We start from the raw sequence: 18639 nt of genomic DNA on the forward strand, positions 1-18639 counted from the left end.
AAAAGGCAACTTATGATAATTTCATATCTTATAAAAATATTTATTGGTATCTTTTGTTTTAACATCTGCTTCATTTCCAAATATGTCACTTCTAACAATAGGGAACCTTTCCCAGTAACAAAGAAAAATAACAGGGGAGAGGAGGAGTAGCTAACTAACTAATGAATCAACCAACTATACAATGTCACAAACCCATAGTTAACCAGTTCTGCAAAGAAGGGAGTGAAAGGATGCATTTTCTCCTCTCTCCTTTGGGGCAAAGCTTTACAACTAATTTTATTTAAAAAAAGATGTTCGGCTCACCTACCTTTAAAATTAAAGACAGGAAATAAAATTTCATCAAATAAATACAAAAGAGGCTTTATTTTTATTTTCAATTTTAATCAAAGAGAAGACTGATGGAAGACAAAGAGAAATTGAGGAAACAAAAAAGGCAAAATGAAGAACAGGTAGAAAGTCATGAAGGACTCAATCGACCCTTCCTTTATGCCACGAGTAGGAAAAACACCTTAATTAAATAAGTAGAAGGAAAGGAAAAAATAGGAGTCACTAAAGAGTTCCAAAGAACACAATATAGCCTCTGTGCTATGAAAGGACAAGGAAATGGACAGATAAGAAGGGAAAAAGTCTCCATTATAATGAAGGAAGAATTAATTTTTATCTATAAAATGTAGAAGAAATAAATAAGCATTGAAGGATTCTGAAGAAAAGTTACAAGGGAAAAACAATTTTAACCCCAGAAATGAAAACTGGCTTTAATATAAGAAGAACAATCCAAGAGACAATGAAAGTTTGGACAACAGGCACTTACAAGGGTAATGAAAGTGGACCTGGTGGGAGCAAAAAACGTGTGGTCTAGGAAAATCTGGCTTCTGTAAGTAATGTAATGTAAAAATGGAACAACGCAGTTGGATAATAGGAGTCAACAATTAGAAGGAAATAGTATATTTAAATAGGAATAGCTTCAATGAGAAATAAAATTACCTGTGGGAAAGGAAGAAAAATGCAGCAGAGGAAGATCACAAAACAACACAATACAAGCCAAGTAGCAGAAGAAGTATCCAGGAGAGAATGATTGAATTCCTGGCTGGTAGCCAGACTGCAGATATACTCAACACGCAATACAGATGTTCGTATGACTAGTATGCAACAACTGACTAGCTAGAGTGTGGCATAGGCAGATAGACATCTGATCTTGGATTTAGGAAGCCCCCATACAAGGCTTCTAAAAGAGACCATGATTTCCATTGTTGTGGAGAGAGTAGGGGGAGGGTAGCCCAGCAGAGGAGGGGCAGGCAGGATTCAACCCACTTGGAATGGAAAATCATTCCTTTGCTCTCCTATCACCAAAGAGGGGTACATATGGAGTCCAAACAAAAGCTTAGAGAGCACAATTGGTAGTGGGGTTGATTCACTGCTCCTGAGTGCCTTTTCATGAAGGCACTCAAACAATTCCTTCTAAGCATGTTATTGCTTCTTTGCTGGGTTCTTGTGGAACTAGAGCCTGAATCCAGGGGACCCTTGACTTCCTATGAGGTTGCTGTTACCAGTTGTTGCAGGGATTCTGCTAGAATGCTGATGAGAAGATGGAAAGTCTATTGGAACTCTGAAGTTCTGAAGGTTCTCCTGAAGCCAAGGCAAGGAGGCAGAGATCAAACCCTGGGGCACTCACCTCTCCCCCCAAAGAGTCGGATCTCTCTTGTCTTGTCCATTAGATGCTTGCTAGACTCCATATCTCCTTTGGGCCTCACCTGGTTTGATTGAGACAATTTCCTCAGTCAATCCAATAATTCTTCGACTTCTAGGTGAACCAGTGACATAAATTGATCCAAAGCCCTTTCACACATAGTTGGATGCCTGCAATTGATTTGTTTCAAGTGAGATGTGTTTCCACCTGTTTAAGCTGTGGAGGCATAACATTTTGCCTCTTGTTTTAGGTGAGGTAGGGTAATTTGATTGATTTCCCTAATCAGTCTTGCAATTATATTTATTTTCATTCATTCATTCATTTATTTATTTATTTTTAGTTTTCAACATTCATTTCCACAAGATTTTGAGTTCCAAATTTTCTCCCCATCTCTCCCTTCCCTCCACCCCAAGACACTGTGCATTCTGATTACCCCTTCCCCCAATGTGCTCTCCTTTCTATCACACCCTTCCTTTCCCTTATCCCCATCTTCTCTCTTTTCTTGTAGGGCAAGATAGATTTCTATACCCCATTACCTGTATTTCTTATTTCCCAGTTGCATGCAAAAACAATTCTCAACATTCATTCCTAAAACTTTGAGTTCCAATTTCTCTCCCTTCTTCCCTCCCCACTCATCCCCACTGAGAAGGTAAGCCATTCAATATAGGCTATACATGCTTACAATTATATTTAAATCAATCAATCTACACAAATTTATTAAACACCTAGTATTATGGACTATTAGGTGTTGAGGTAAAACAATGAAACAATGCTTTGAAAAAAATTTATTCATTTTAAACTTAAATACAAAATGAAGAAAAAAAGAACATTTCCATGTGTGCAGTAGAACATAGAGGATTCAATATAAAACAATACATTTCCATTTCAAACTATTTAATTAAAACTATATAATAAATATTACACGTTTTCAAAGCAACCCTGCTTTTCTATATTTTCTCTTGTTTTGTTCTTTGTTATGCATTTTTTCCTCCCTCCCTCCCCACCCTGCCCTAGAAAAGGCTACAATTAAACATGAATATACCTACATATACATGTAGTATCTATATCCACACATATACATAAATGTAAGACCATACTATATGTGTTTCCATTTGTCAGTTCTTTCTCTAGAGGTAGATAGCATCTTCATAGACAGTCGTATTCCATCATAATCATATACCACAACTTGTTTAGCCATTCCCCAGTTGAAGGACATCTGTCATTTTAGCCAACCTGATAGGTAGAAGATGATATCTCAAAGTTTTAATTTGCATTTCTCTTATCAATAATGATTTAGAACATTTTTATATGACTACATACAGCAAAATGAAACAATTCTTGACTTTAATGAGTGTACATTTTATCTGGGGAAATGACACATGCATTTATAAGCATATACCAAATATTTTGTTGTTCAGTTGTATCCAACTCTTCATGATCCCGTTCGTGTTTTTCTTAGCAAAGATTATCAGAGTGTTTTTCTATTTCTTTCTGTTGCTCATTTTATAGATGAGGAAACTGAAACAAACAGGGTTAAGTGACTTACCCAGGGTCACACAGCTAGTAAGTGATTGAGGTCAGAAGTGAACTCAAGAAAAGGAGTCTTCTGACTCCAAACCTGGTGCTCTATCTAATGTATCACCTAGTTGCCTTTATGCAAAATATATTCAAAATAAATACAGAATAATCTCTAGGGGAAGGTATGTGGATGGTGATAGGGGCATTCTAGAAAACCTTCACAAAGAGAGGATTGGAAGCTAGGGATTCTAAGAGGCAAAGGTGAAGAAGGATTATGTTCCAAATATAGACAAGTCAAAGGATATGAACAGGCAGTTTTCAGATAAAGAAATTAAAACTATTTCTAGTTATATGAAAAAATGCTCTAAATCACTATAGATTAGAGAAATGCAATTTAAAACAACACTGAGGTACCGCCCTATACCTCTCAGATTGGCTAATATGACAGAAAAAGATGGCAAATGTTGGAGGGAATGCAGGAAAATTGAGACACTAATGAACTGTTGGTAGAATTGTGAACTGATTCAACCATTCTGGAGAATAATTTGGAACTATGCCTCAAGGCTATAAAACCCTTTGACCCAGCAATACTACTACTAGGTCAATATCTGAGATAAAAGGGGGGAATTTACATATATGTACAAAAATATTTATAAAGCAGTTCTTTTTGTGGAGACAAAGGATCGGAAATTAGGGGATGCCCATCAATTGGGGAATGGCTGAACAAGCTGTGGTAAATGATTGTGCTGGAATACAATTGTACTAGAAGAAATGATGAGCAGAATGGTTTCAGAAAACCTGGAAAGATTTCCATCAACTGATTTCAAGTGAAATGAGCAGAACCAGAAGAACATTATACACAGTAATAACAATATTGTACAATGACCAAATACGAATGACTAAGCTATTCTCAGCAATACAATGATCCAAAACAATTCTGAAGGACTTATGGTAGAAATACTATCCACCTCCAAAGAAAAAACTGAAGGAGTCTGAATGCAGATTGAAGTACACTTTTTTAAACTTTATTTTTCTTGTTTTTTTTAACAATGTGAATAATATAGAAATATAGTTTGCATGACTGCACATGTATGATCTATATAAAATTTAATGACTTTTCAATGAGGGGAGAACAGAGGGAGGGAGAGAGGAAAAGAATTTAGAACTCAAAATTAAAAAAAAATGAATGTTAAAATTGTTGTTATATGTAATTGGAGGGGATACCAAATGTGGACAAGTCCTTATAGTCTCTAGAGTTTGAAGAGACCTTAGAGATCAACTAGTCAACAACCTTATTTTATGAAAAATGAGGCCAGAGGGGAAGTGATTTGTTCAAGGTCATACAAGTATGAAGCTGCAAAACTAGATTTTGAAATAAGGTCCTTTTGACACTTCATCCAGTGCTCTTCCTCTGATTCCTTTAGTATACTCATACTCCTCATCAATAGGGTACCAATCTGAGGACTTCTCTGTGTCTTCTTAGCAAGCAAGTAGGGTACATATCTCTCAGCAAGGAGCTACTGCCCATGTCCAACTCCGTAGGAAACTCCCTAGTCCAACAAATTGTTAGCAGTTGCCCTAATCACATATGCTACATACAGAAATGTAGGAAGGCTTATACAAAATAATGTAAATCAAAGAAAGAAGACCCCAATATACTGATTACCTGTACATAAAAAATGAGTGATATTAAAAAGAGAGGTCAGCAGACTACAAAGAGATTAAATGTCATTATTACTCAATTATTTAAAAAATTGTGACACTCAGAATAGTTGGTATGCAGCCCATCTTCAAGATAGGAAAAACTGCTGCCAAATGTTACATCTAATACATACTGGCTGTGTGATCCCAGGCAAGTCACTTCTCAATCTTTTAGACAACTCTTTGTGATTATAGACTTCAAAGAAGTCTGCATTGTTAAAGGGAGTTTCCTCAGCTGGGAGTTTTCTATACTAGCAAAACCTCAGGTCTAGTCCCTATTCCTATATGGTTATAAGAATTTTTTGGATTTTCTTTTTGTTGAGATTATTGCTAAGTTCATAATGAAAAAATTTTGTAAATGGGGTTTCCAAAGGGTAAAGAGAAACTATATCTTTTCTTGTATTCGTACCCCTCCCTCCCCACCTTGTACTTTTTGTAATATTATGCACATGGTATATATCTGATAGAGGCTTGTTGACTTGCCTGGACTCACAGGGATATTGAGCGATGTTTTTGTTTTTACAGGGCATTGGCAATGCTATTAGTATCGTGGCTACCAGCCATCTTAAGGCAGTTCTCAACGTGCTTCAAGATTACAGCAGGATACTCACTGATACGAATACATCCCCTATCCTCAAACTCAGCAAAGTAATAATCTTGGGGATTTCCTCATCAGTGCACCCCAGGCTTCTCATGGCTTCAGAATGTCTACATCATGGCTCCATAACCACACCTTCCTTACTTCCTTGTGACTCCAACATTCCACTTTTGGGTCTCCCACCTTAGGGACCTCTGTCACTAATTTTCCTTTCTCTGCTGGCACCACCAACCCCATGCTTCAGACTCCATGGATACATTTTCTCCTTCTCTGTCCTCTGACTAGATTCTATTTCCTTCCCTGTACATCAGTTTTCCTATTGGGCAAAGAGGGAAAGTCATTTAATTTTTAGGTGAAAGTACTGAGCGGGAAGGATATTACAGTAGTGGTGGCAAGAGGGAGTAATGAAGTGCCAAAAGTGATTTAGCCTTTATCTTTTCTACAACAGGAACTTCAGAAGAAGGAGTGGATAAAAATCTGCAACACTATCTACACTGCCTATAGTAGGATTTTTCAAGAGATCAAGTCCGATGTTGGTGTCCAAGCAGATTTCATCTTGTCTTCAATCATAGATCACTACAAAAATTGCATCATAGAAAAGGTACAGCCCTGTCTAACCCTAATTTCCAGTAGGACCTAGATCAGGCCCACGCAACCTTCAGCCTGCCAAAGGATTTGGGGTGATCCATGACAAATGTAGGGGAAAACATCCTCTACATTTTTCACAGGTTGCCTGAAATCCTTTGGCATGCCCATGGTCCATAAGTAGCCCATGGACTGCATGTTGTGCAGGCCTGACCTAGATCAAGGCAAGGTGGATAAGGGTAGGACTCTACTGACTATAGGTACTCCACAATATGTGTTTAGAGCCTCCACTTTGGATCTTGATATCTAGGGCAGGCCTTTAGAGTAATTTTGCAGATTTTTTCTGCAGATTTTGCAGAATTTGGGGCAGGAACAATTGCTTTTCCTGGATGTCAGTTTTCTCATCAGGCAGTGGAATGAAGTTATACAAATTTTTTTCCATTATGATTTGACTGAAATTTCATTCACAATTCTTTCCTGTGCATGGGTCAGCATGGCACATTGGAAAAAGTACTGGACTTGAAGTCAGGAAGATTTGAATTCAAATCCTGTCCCTGACACTTAACACTTATCAGCTATGTGACTCTGGTTAAAGCACTAAAACCTTTTTGAACCTCAGTTTCCTCATCTGTAAAGTGAGATGAATAATGTTCATGCTATCTACTTCAAGGCTGCTTTGAGGAAAGTGCTTCTTACAATCTTAATGGATTAAACAAATGTCATCTGTTAACATGATAACAGGACATTAAGCAGAGTTTGCAGGGAAAGAGACACTTTGGCTTAGTTTCTGGAGCGGGGACTTTTTGAGGATTGATAAGGCCCCATATAATGTCAGTGAGCATGGGGGAAGGGTTAGGGATGGGGTAGAGGGTTCCCTTCCCTTCACCTCTCCCTAACCAAATCTTGAGATAGATATGCTACCCAGAGCCCTAGGACCATCACTTCCCAGGAGGCACTCTGGAGGAATCTGACTCTAGTGCTTGATATAGGATACAGATCTGAAGCTGAATTACCTGAATTCCGTGGTCAAGTTAACAAGCAACCTGGCAAGTGTGGGTTACTCAGAGTTCTTTTTCTCCTGCAAAATAAAGATGGTGTACTTCATGATGGTGAGTCAGCCCTAACATGTTTTGGGGCATGGATATCTTAGGGTCAAAACTGGTCATGATGGAAAGTAACCACAGCTACTGGGCTAGGTCCAAGAGACTGGATATCTGAGCCTCCTATTCCTTTTTGTTCTTGATTCCTGAGCCCTTAAGCCTTATGAAATAGGCCACAGGAGCCTTTGCTATGGCTTTAGTTTTCCCTTTGGAAAAGAATTTGTGATATCTGTCCCCCTTCGCCTATCCCTGGTCGTGTGGAATTGACTGGTGAGGAGGGGTTTCCGGAGTTTGGTCCTGGGAATGCTGGGAAGAACCTGAGTTTTTGGGTACCCTGGCTTTTCTTTCTTTGGGCACTAGAGGCTGGAGTGCAAAGAAATGACAGGAAAAAGAAAGTGTGGGAAGGTAATGATATGTTCTGTCTTTACTCTTACTCCTTGGGGAGTCACAGGAACTGGTAAAACAGGAGCCACCAACCTCTATCTCCAGTCCTATTAGACAGAAGGCCATGATGATTATCACCAATTTCAGGTAGTGTTGTGAAAGGCAGCCCCTATTTCCTCCAACTCTCCTTGTTTCCTTCTTCCTTTCCAGTCTCTTTCCTCTCTTTCAATCTCCCAGTGCAAACGTCTCCAACCAATAGAGAAGGTTCTACTCCCTTGGATAATTAGATAGCCAGGCCTCAGCAGATAGTATTCCAAGCTGATAACTGTCAACACAATCTTTGCTTCATCTGTGGAGATTCTAATAAGAGAGAGGGAGAGAAGATGGAAGCAATTTCTTGTCCTCTGGCCAGCACTATATTCATTACATATTCCTCTCTGGGACTCTGATACATTGATGGCTCTGGGTCCCTACAACTCTATTATGCCCTTCCTTTCTATCCATATATCTTTCCACAAATCTTCAATAGAAGAACTATTCAGTGGGTTAAAGGGCTTCTCTCATTCTGTTAATAGCTTGGGATGCTATTATGCCACTTGGGCTGTCCATCAGTGTACTGAACCTTGCTTCAACAGTTAATTGATGGTGATTGTATGTTTGTTATAAAGGTGTTTACTATAGAATATTGTTTGCAAAAGCCCTCATATTTTCATCAACGGTAATATATATGTATATGCATATATACATATATATACACATGCATATATACATACATTTATGTATATAAATATATACAGAGATATAGATATTTACATAAATTATGTAAAATTATGTAAACATCTAATTAAGATCATAAAGTAGCACATGAGTCAACAACTGATATCTTCTCAACCATCTCTTTTTGGTAGTAAAAATACCTGTGATTTCTACCCCCCTTTCTCTGGCTACTCCCTCCCCCACACACAATGAATAACTTCCTTCAGATATATTGAAAACTGATCCCTCAATGTCCTCAAAACTGTGTCACCTACAAAAAAGGACTTTCTCTATAGATACTTGGTCTGGTATCCCCTGATTTTCCAGTTTTTATTTTCTATGGTTTTGTTTCTACTTACTCATGAGGCACATTAGGGTGTAATCAACCCAGAGTGACGAGACACCAGGCCTCTCAGCATTTGGCCTCCTAGCTGTCCTCTTGCTCATAGGCCACCTGGTCTTTAGACCAATCAGGACAAGAGACTCAGAGACTCAACCTCATCCTCTCTCACCCAGACAGTGATAATCAAGTTGGTATTTGAGTTGAGACCTGGGGTAGATCAGTCCCTACTACTTGGAAGGATGTGACAATTTACTATTATATTGCTAGTAACTTCTCTTCTCTTTTCTGATCCTTGTGATTTGGAGTTGGAAGCTGCCCAGGTAGAAAGCATTCTTCCTTTTTTACCTCTCCCTGATCCCTGATCCTACTTCTGCCTCAGCCCTAACCCTCAGGTATCCCTCTCCCATTCTGTTTTCCCTTTCCACTGTTCCTTCTGAAACTCCATTCTACTGTTAACAAACTGGTCTTTGAATTAGACCTCTTACTTTCATACTTTCAAGATGGGAACATCTTCTTATAATTAGGGAAATCCATACAAGTGAAACATAACAGATTTGTTTCATGAGCAAGCAACTATTTTTCTTATTCTACTATGTTATGGAAATGCTTGTTTTATTTCTCAAGTTCAGAATAAAATAAATTAGATTAAAAAATAATTAGACAAATCTAACTGCCCCCCATAAAACACTGCCAAACCATGACCAAACTCCCCCATACTGAATACACCTTCTCTTATGCTCCCAGACAGACGCACTTGGCCAGAAGAATGAATGGGAATACTTTTTGTTCCTTACTGCCACTTTCAGACCCTCCCCTTACAACTATCACTCTAATTTCTTTCCAGATATTCACATATTTTTTCCTTATTTTTTTCAGATATTCATATTTTTTTCTAATTTTCTCAGATATTCAGATATTTCTTTTCATATACTGCTAGTAATTATCTATCAGCCTCTAAGTCATTCTTCCACTTTTTTCAGGTTCAGGACCCCAACTCAAAGTCTTCTTTTCCATCTTAACCTCTGCCACTATGCTTTGAGGTTCACAAAGAGTCGGACACATCTGAAATGGCTGAACAACCAACAGTTCATGCTGCCAAATGCCTCTGAAGGGAATCACAAAACTGTATTGACTAGTTCCATTACACATTTGTGCTGTCTGTTCTTGGCTTGGTCTTCATTCCCTGATGGACTCCCTCTCTTGCTCAGTTGAGCATCTCCCTTTATCTCTCCCTTCAATCTCTAAGCAGAGAACTTGAGCCATAATTTACCAAAAACATTGAGACCATTGGTCATGAGTTCTCTCTTCTTCTTAATTCTGCATCTCAGACCCCTTCCATATCATTCATTACCTATCTTTTCCTCTGCTCAAGTTTTCAAAGAAGAACTATAATAATAACTAACATTTATAGTAGTACTTAGTTCCACATGCAGCACTAAGTGCTTCGTAATTATTATCCCCTTTGATCCTCACAATGACCCTATAAAGTAGGTGCTATTATCATCCCCATTTTTCAGATGTGGAAAGTAAAGTGAGCAAAGATTAAGTGACTTGCCCAAGGTCACACAGCCAGTAAGCATCTGAGGCTAGATTTGAACTCAGGTCTTCCTTGACCCCAGACCCAATACTCTTTCCACTGCACCACTCAATAAATAGCCCTCCTTGCCAAAGCTTCTGCTTGTGCTCTTGATCCTATCCCTTTCTCCCTCAGGACCTTAACCATTAATCATCTCTCCTTTTTCTCTAATCTTGGGTCTCTTTTTATTCACTATTTCCTTATGCTGCCTACAAACATGCAACATCTCCCATGCTATCATCCTTTACTTTTCCACCTCATTCATAGACAATCTCCTAGAAAAAAAGTCAGCACTCATTCATTCAACTGCATCATCCCCTCTTACTTTTCCACAACTTGTAGCCTGGCTTCTCACTCTACCATTTGACTGAAACTGCTCTCTCCAAGGTCACCAATGATATCTTAATAGGTAAATCCAATGATCTTCTCTCAGTTCTTGACTTCTCTGTAGCCTTTGACACTATTGACCAACCTCACCTCCATAGTCTGTCCTCAGTTCCTTCTCAATCTCCTTTTCTATATCATTATTCATATCCACAAGGCAGCTAAGTAGAGCAATGGATAGAGTGCCAGGCCTTGTGCCAGAAAGACTCATCTTCCTGAGTTTAAATCTGACCACTTACTGGCTGTGTCATTCTGGGCAAATCATTTTACCCTATTTGCCTCAGTTTCCTCATCTGTAAAATGAGCTGGAAAAGAAAATGTCAAATCACCCCAGGATCTTTACCAAGAAAATCTCAAATGGGGTCACAAAAAGTCTGACATGACTGAGAACACAACAAAAATCCATATCCATCTTCTACAATAACATATAAAGTGCCTTACAAACTTTAGGGCCATATAGATATAAATTATTATTATTACAAATAATAATAATGATAGCCACTTATAGAGTGTTTGCTGTATGCCAGGCATTATGTTAAGCACTTTATAAGCATCATCTTACTGAATTCTCACAGGAACACTGAAAAGTAGGTGCTATTATTATCCCTGTTTTACAATTGAAGAAACTTAGACAAATTGAGGTTAAGTGACTTGTCTAGAGCACACAGCTAGTAGGTGTCTGAGGCCAAATTTGAACTTGGGTCTTCCTGACTTTGGGTCCAAGTCCATAACCTACAGTCCAGTGAACTAGGCTTTGATTCCAGGGAAAATTCTAGAATGATCATTAAAGAGATGGTTAGTGATCATGTCAAAAAGAAATCAAAAATTACAAATCATTTCATTAAGACCAGGTCATGCTTTACTAATCTTAGCTCGTTTTTTGGGACAAGTCTTTGAAAACACTAGATCAGGGAAATACTATACAAATAATTTACCTAATTCTTACCAAAATATTTCATAACATATGTTATTCTTGTGGTGAAAAGTAGAGAAATGTAAATTTATATGACAATACAATTAAATGAACTTGGAACTGGTTCAATGAAAGGATTCAAAGGGAAGTTGTTAATAGTTCAATGTCGGTTTGCCAGGAGGTGTCCAGTGGCATGCCCCAAGGATCTGTGCTTGTTCTTAAGCTGTTCTGAGTTTTCTCAAGTACTTTATGTAAAGGTATAGATTGTATGTTGATCAGATCTGCAGATGACCCAACAGTGAGGATAGCTAATCCATAGGATGACAGCATCCACAAAGATTTTGACCAGTATCCATCCTGTCATCCAGTTTCACAATCTCATAGTTATCTTCATTTCTGAAAGACCAAATGATTCTATCTCCCTACATCTCTACTATTCCCTTCTCTATATTCACATTACAAAATCTACTTCAGGTTCTCAATGAATGTCACCTAGACTATTCTGATAGTCTTCCCATCGATCTCTTGGATTACTTACTATCTTTCTTCCTTCCAATCCAGCCTTTATATAGTTGACAGAAAAATCCTCCTCAGGCACAGCTGTGGCCATTCCATACCCCTGCTCCAAACTCTACAATCCTATTTTCTCTAGGGTAAAATATAAATGCCTTTGCTTTATTATTTAAAGTATTCCACAATCAGACTCAATCTGCTTTTCACTTATTTCATGTTACTCCCTTTCACACAGTCTACATTCTAGCTAAACTGGATTACTAGCTGGTCCCTGAACTAGATATGTTCTCGGAACTGGACATGATGTCTCCCACTTCTGTTCATTTGAGCAGACTGTGTCCTTTGCCTAGAATATACTCTTTCCTAATCCCTGTTTTCTAGAATCCTTATTTTCTTCAAGGATCACCATATATTCTATTCCCCTCTGTGTCCCTCTCCCACCACTACACCCCCTCCCCCCCAGCAAACTCCTTGAGAGAGGCTTTGTTCTGCTCAATCTGGAGGAGAGGGAAGCGCCTGTGCTTCCTTCATTATAGTAGAAACAATTTAATATCTAGTTATTTTCTGACAAGACAAGTGTGCGTGTATGTGTGTGTGTATCTGAGATGCTTGAGAAGTTACTTGTCCAGATGATCCAGCAAGTATATGTTATGAGTGAAGACTCAGAACCAAGGCCAATCCTTTATCTATTAAGCTGCCTCTGGAATACCTAGTTAGCAAAATTATACATCAAAATACTAGGTGGTATGCATCCTCCCCTTTTGTGACTGCACTCCGAGTGAATTCCTCTCTGGCATTCTTTCCCCATTCCCCTAAATAAATTTGTCTTAAAAAGTAGGATTGAGGGTGGATTTTGTGGTTCTTGCCCTGGGGGCCCAAATGCTTAGTCATAGCTCTATTGCTTGTGTTTTGTAGGCAATCTAATCACTTCTCAGTACTCAGTAATCCCTGCTCCGTTTCCTTTCCTTGTGAAAGGGATAGGAGGATGAACAGGTCTGAGACCCAGTCTGTGTTTTTCATGAGTTACTATAGTTAACCCCCACTCCCACCCCCTACCGCTCAAACTGTCACCTGCTGGTGAAGAAAACTGTTCTTGAAGAAAACCTGCAAGGAAATGGTTGTCAGAGATATGCCTTTGTTCCTCCCCCAGCAGTAATCTCATGGAAATAGAAAAAATATCTTCTCACCGTTGGTTAGGGACCCCTATTTTGTAATATTTTTCCTCTTATCTGTTCCTAATCTCTCCCTTTGCCCATCTCTTCTTTTGACTTCCCTTCTCTTAATTACCACGTTCCCCTTCCCTTTCCTTCCTTTCCCTTCCCTTCCCTTCCCTTGGCTGTCCTCCTCTTTCTCTTCTCCACCTCTCCTCTCCTTTCCTCATCTCATCCTTTTTGTAAAAACCTTGATTCATTCATTGCCTACACCCTTGTCCCCAATCCCTCTCTCTGTTCATGTATCTTATCTCTCTCTTTCTCTCTCTCTTCCCCCCTTTAGGAACCTGAAACCTGCTTTGCAACCAGAAGAGAGGAAGGAACTGCTCAGAGCTTGCTTTCAAAACATTATCAGCCTGCCTCCCTTAGAGGTCATGCAGACAGATATGACTCCCAAGGAGTCCCAGGCTATCGCGGTAATGGACTATAACTTGTATAGCTTTGTTGTGAGGGCGTTTATATTTTATCCACTGTAGCTATCATAAGAAAATAATAATGTTTGGAGGCTCCTGTCAGTGTCACCCTTGATATGATAAGGGGGGACAAACAGGTATGGGTGTGCCTTCTTCAGGCTTAGAATCTCAAGTTAGACAATAGTTGGACAGATTTGAAAGAAAATTATGAATTAAAAGAGTATAAATTTTCTGCCAATTTTAAACCCTGAAACAAGACCTTCAGATAGAATAAAGGGCCCAAGACTGTACCTTTATCATTATTGTTGTTGATAGTAGTAGTAAATGGTAACCATTAGTGAAAATGACTCACATTTATATAGAGGCAGCTAGATGACACAGTGGATAGAATGCCAGGCTTGGAATCAGGAAGACTGATCTTTGTGAGTTCAAATCTAGCTTCAGACACTTTTGCGGTCACAAAGAATTGGACATGACCGAATCCACACAAAGTTGTACATGACTGAAAATGACTGAACACACATGTAAATAGCACTTTTAAGACTTGTAAAGAACTTTAAAAATATTATATCATTTGATCCCCACAATAACCCTAGGAGGTAGGTACTATTATTAACCTCATTTTACAGATTAAGAAACTGAAGCAAACAGAAGTCAAGTGACTTGCCCAAGGTCATACATTGATTAAGTTACTTGTCCAGGACTACACAGATAGTATATATTAGAGGAAGGATTTGAACTCAAGTCTTCCTGACACAAAGCTATCAACTATACTGCCCTACCTTCTCAAGAAAGAGGACATTCATGGAGTGTACCATGGTTGTTGTGTTTATTAGTCATATCCAACTCTTTATGACTCCATTTGGGGTTTTCTTGGCAAAGATACTAGAGTGGTTTTCCATTTCCTTCTCCAACTCATTTTATAGATGAGGAAACTTAGTCAAATAGGGTTAAGTGACTTGTCCAGGGTCACACAGCTAATAAATGTCTGAGGTCAGATTTTAACTCAGGTCTTCCTGACTCCAGGGCTGCACTCTAATCCACTGCAACACCTAGTTGCCCATAGAATGTACACTGAGCACCAAAGTGAGGAGGATAAAAACTATAGGTATAGACCTAGTTAGGTGGGATTTCTCAAAGGATTTCCAGTGATTTGGAGGGAGGGGAGCAACTGACTCCTTCCTGAAAAACCTTCTTCCTCTCTTCATATCTAGAATCTATTCAGGGACACACTGCAGGCTCTACGGAAGATGCTGGAGGGGTTGGTCACGGAAATGCCAACCTGGGTCCAGAACTACTTAGAGGTCAGTGAAAAAACCCTGGTAGTTTCCTGCTGAATCTTTTAGTGACTCCCCATTGCCTATATGAACTCACCCAGGCTTATGGTCCTCCACAAACTGCTTCTCATCTATCATTTATTTATGTATCCATATCTAGTTTCATTTCATTCTATTTCTCTTCATACACTTTATGTTCCAAGCAAAATAGGCTACTAGCTATGTCCTGATTTTTCCCTGCCCTGTCCTACTTCTGGGCATCAATATAATCTGTTTCTCATTTCTGGATGTTTTCTCTCCTTCTGCCTTCTGAAATCCTCCTCTCCTGGTCTCCTGGACAAGTGCCACCCCTTTTATGAAACCATTTCTGGCTGAAGAAAAATCTCTCCTTCAGATTTCTTTAAGGCTTTTTTTCTTCTGTCCTTCCTTTGCCTTCATCCCATTCTACCCTGCATGCCATTTGTGTGCATGCTATATACAGCTCTATTAGATGGAAAACTGGGCAGGGACTGTATTTTTTTTAATCTTTGTATCCTAGCACAGTATCTTATACTTAGTATGTGTTTAATAAATATTTGTTGAATTAATAGGAACCAGAAGTAGGGGGCAGGACCAGAGATTCTACTAAGAGAGTACAGTGAGGCGGAAGAGTGGGGATATATAGACCCTAAAGAATGGCATTTAAAATGAGAAGACATGCGTTCAAACCCTACTTCTGTAATTAACAACCTTTGTGACCTTGGGAAAACCTCTCACCTCCATGAACCTGTTTCCTCGTCTGTAAAATAAGGGGGTTAAACTGAACAATCTCTGAAGTCCCTTCCAGCTCTAGCCTAGACTACATGGTAGCATGAGACTAAGTCTTTCAGGATACTGGTTTCCAAAGAAAAAATGGCTCCTTCTCCAAAACCCTTTTCCATTCCTTCCTCCAGTCCTGCAACCTCCATCTCCATTCCCAAATTTCTTTTCTTCACTGTGTTTTGAAAGAAGGGAATTCTCACTAGGAGGCATGATGGGATAGAGGGACATGGTGGCTCCTACACAGGACTGACTGTGTACAGTTCTGAAACTTGGTCAAGTTTGCTTTTCATCTTTTGTGTTCTCTCACCAATATTTTCAATGCCACTTTCCTCCTTTGTCCTCTCTTCTCTCTCTGTCTATTTCTCTTTGTCTTTACTTCTTTCTATTTCTCCCTTCCTCTTGTCACCATATTAAACTGTTCTCAAGAATGGGTATGATCAATTCATTTATGTGCCTGACAAGTGTAATGGGGGCAAACGGGAATGACAGCTGGGAGAGAGAGTGGGGAGATAGATCACAACTTTGTCAGAGAACATTGCCCACTGAGCCAGGAAGAGTTACCCACTCAAGGTTGTATTACCTCTCCTAGGGATACTTGAATCTCTTACTGTGGAATTTTAGAAACTTTTGTGCTCAGTAAGACCCTTCAAGTTTATATTACCTGTCTTTTTGTAAAGTCAATTCTATACCATAGGATGATGTCCTTCCATTTTTCAAAGGCCAAAGTGGGGGCTGAGGTATCCTTTCTCCTCCCTGGTGATATAGCTGAGTGAGGTTTTCCTTCCCCTTCTCCTTTTTCTCATCAGTTTCTGGACACCTGGCTTAATTCCCAGAAGGACCACGAGAGGGAACGAGCCTTGTGGTGTGGTGTTCGAATCCTCAGTTTCACTGCCAAGAAGCACAATTTTTATGTGAGTATGGACATTCTGAGAGACAGTCCAGGGCAGGCAGGCCAGGAGCCTCCAAGACACAACCAAGATTCAAGGGATCCAATTTATCTCTTTCTCCAGACACATACTTACCCAGCTGAGTCACAGCAAACACACAATAAGAATATTTCTATAAGGTTTTAAGGTTTGTAAAATACTTACCCTACCACAACTTTGTAAAGAAGGGAGTACAGATATTACTATCCCATTTAAGGATGAAGAAAATGAAGTACAGAGAAGTAATAAGTGATTTTTTCCCAAGGCCATACATATAAAAGTCAGAACTGATATCCTAACTTAAGCTCCTGACTTCTAAAACCAAAACACTTTCCCCTTCCATTAAGATGCTCCTCTAAAGTCTTTTCCACTTAGGCCTTGGTTTTATCTGCCCCTTTTTCCTCCTGTCCCTGGTTCTTCTGCCCTTTGTTTTCTCCTCAGCCTCCCTGTTATGTCCTCTGCCCAGAATAAAGAACCTTTGTTCTTATCCAGCACTTTTCCATCCACGTGCCCAAGCTGGTCAGTTTTCTCCCTTTGTCCTACCAGTCTATTTCTGCTTCCAATAACTTCACCAATCATAATTGCTCTCCTCACTCTTACTTTCTCCAGGGTGACCCATACCCTTGAGCTTCCCTAGTTTCCCTCACATTCACCTACAGGTAACATGGTATGAGGGAAGAGCCAGTGTAACCTTTGCCCTCCTCTTCCCTTTCTCTCCTGAGACTGACATTGAGTTCCCTCGGCTGGGGCAACTGGTGAAGTTTTTGGCCATACTTTGCCAGGACCATGTGGACAACATCAGCTTCCTGGCCTCACAGGCTGTTTACAGTCTCTACTGCATCATGCTGTTCAAGAAGAGTATGGAAAGCCAAATGTTCGGTCCTTTTTTTCCATTTCCTTCCCTCAAGCTCAACTATTCCTATTCCTCACTCAAGAGTCAGAGTTCCTTCCCAAGTAGGATCTAGGCATATTCCAGTTCCTGCAGCCATCTTTTTAGACATCAGATTCCTTCTATGGAAATGATTGGCCTAAGGCCTTGCCTTATCCATTCCTTAGCCATACTCTTTATTATCTAGCCCTATCATTTTATACCCCTAAAATCTGCCCTCAAGATACCTAACTCTGGTGCCTCCCCTGGGAGTGCTTATGATCTCAACCCCCATTTCTACTTATTTAAATCTCTGCCCCTATGGTCCCAGTCTTATTTGTCTAGGATAGCTCAGTAGAGCTAGTATATTTAGGGGGTTGGGGATGGGATATATCTGGAAAACTCCTATAGTATTTGGTGGGAAGGAAAGGGTCCTCTAGGAGTTGGAGGAATGGGAAGGTGGAATCTGTGTTCTAGAGTTGGATCAGGAAAAGAAAGGGATATGGGAAGAACTTCCCAAGAAAGAAGGTGTCTACAGTGCCTGTGTATTCCATAATGACACTGCTGAGATTGCCAAGGTAAGCCAGCAGGGCCAGGTAATCCCTCCCCCTTCCCCAACGCAGACTGCCCTTGAAAGGGGAGGTGGGAAGAAACTTAAAACATAATGCAAGGACCAAACTGTATCCCTAATCTCATATAATCCTGTAGACTCCCCTGAATGGGCTTGCCCTGTTTTAGGACCTCTGGCTCTCCATTTGTGAGCGTGAAACAGGGAAACAGGGCATTGAAACAGCTGGACCACTGGACCTGAGGTAGGGTCCTGGGCACGTTGCTTCATTTTTCTGAACCTCTTTTCTTATTTTGAAAATGAGGGGGTTACATAATTTCTAATATCCCTTGTGGCTCTCAATCCAATGATGCTCCAATGAATACCAGGCTTCCAAATCTAGTTCTAACCTTTAGGGATGCTGTAACCAAATGATTGAGGTCATAAACAAAGGAGTCTCTCCAGTGCCTCCTCACTCAACTTTAATTCAATTGAATTTTTTTAGATTCAACTTGTGATTTAGATATGGGGAGTTCAT

At 39.6% G+C, this 18639-nt stretch overlaps 1 protein-coding gene across 4 annotated transcripts in view; it reads left to right on the forward strand.

Moving 5' to 3' along the window:
- LOC140533810 (maestro heat-like repeat-containing protein family member 1) overlaps positions 1 to 18639 on the forward strand; it is a 92265-nt gene that overhangs the window by 44688 nt on the left and 28938 nt on the right. For 3 of the 4 annotated variants that reach the window (XR_011977065.1, XM_072654042.1, XM_072654041.1), the window contains 9 exons: positions 5432 to 5554; positions 5953 to 6105; positions 7079 to 7198; positions 7635 to 7720; positions 13553 to 13685; positions 14897 to 14986; positions 16567 to 16671; positions 17409 to 17544; positions 18032 to 18132. Coding sequence is in view for 3 of the 4 variants with exons in the window: in XM_072654042.1 (XP_072510143.1) it covers positions 5432 to 5554; positions 5953 to 6105; positions 7079 to 7198; positions 7635 to 7720; positions 13553 to 13685; positions 14897 to 14986; positions 16567 to 16671; positions 17409 to 17544; positions 18032 to 18132 (1047 nt within the window). In the remaining variant the exon portion in view is untranslated. The remainder of the gene's footprint in view (positions 1 to 5431; positions 5555 to 5952; positions 6106 to 7078; positions 7199 to 7634; positions 7721 to 13552; positions 13686 to 14896; positions 14987 to 16566; positions 16672 to 17408; positions 17545 to 18031; positions 18133 to 18639) is intronic. The other variant, XM_072654043.1, reaches the window with a different exon arrangement.

The sequence above is a fragment of the Notamacropus eugenii genome, chromosome 3 (assembly GCF_028372415.1).
Source record: "Notamacropus eugenii isolate mMacEug1 chromosome 3, mMacEug1.pri_v2, whole genome shotgun sequence".
NCBI lineage: Eukaryota > Metazoa > Chordata > Mammalia > Diprotodontia > Macropodidae > Notamacropus > Notamacropus eugenii.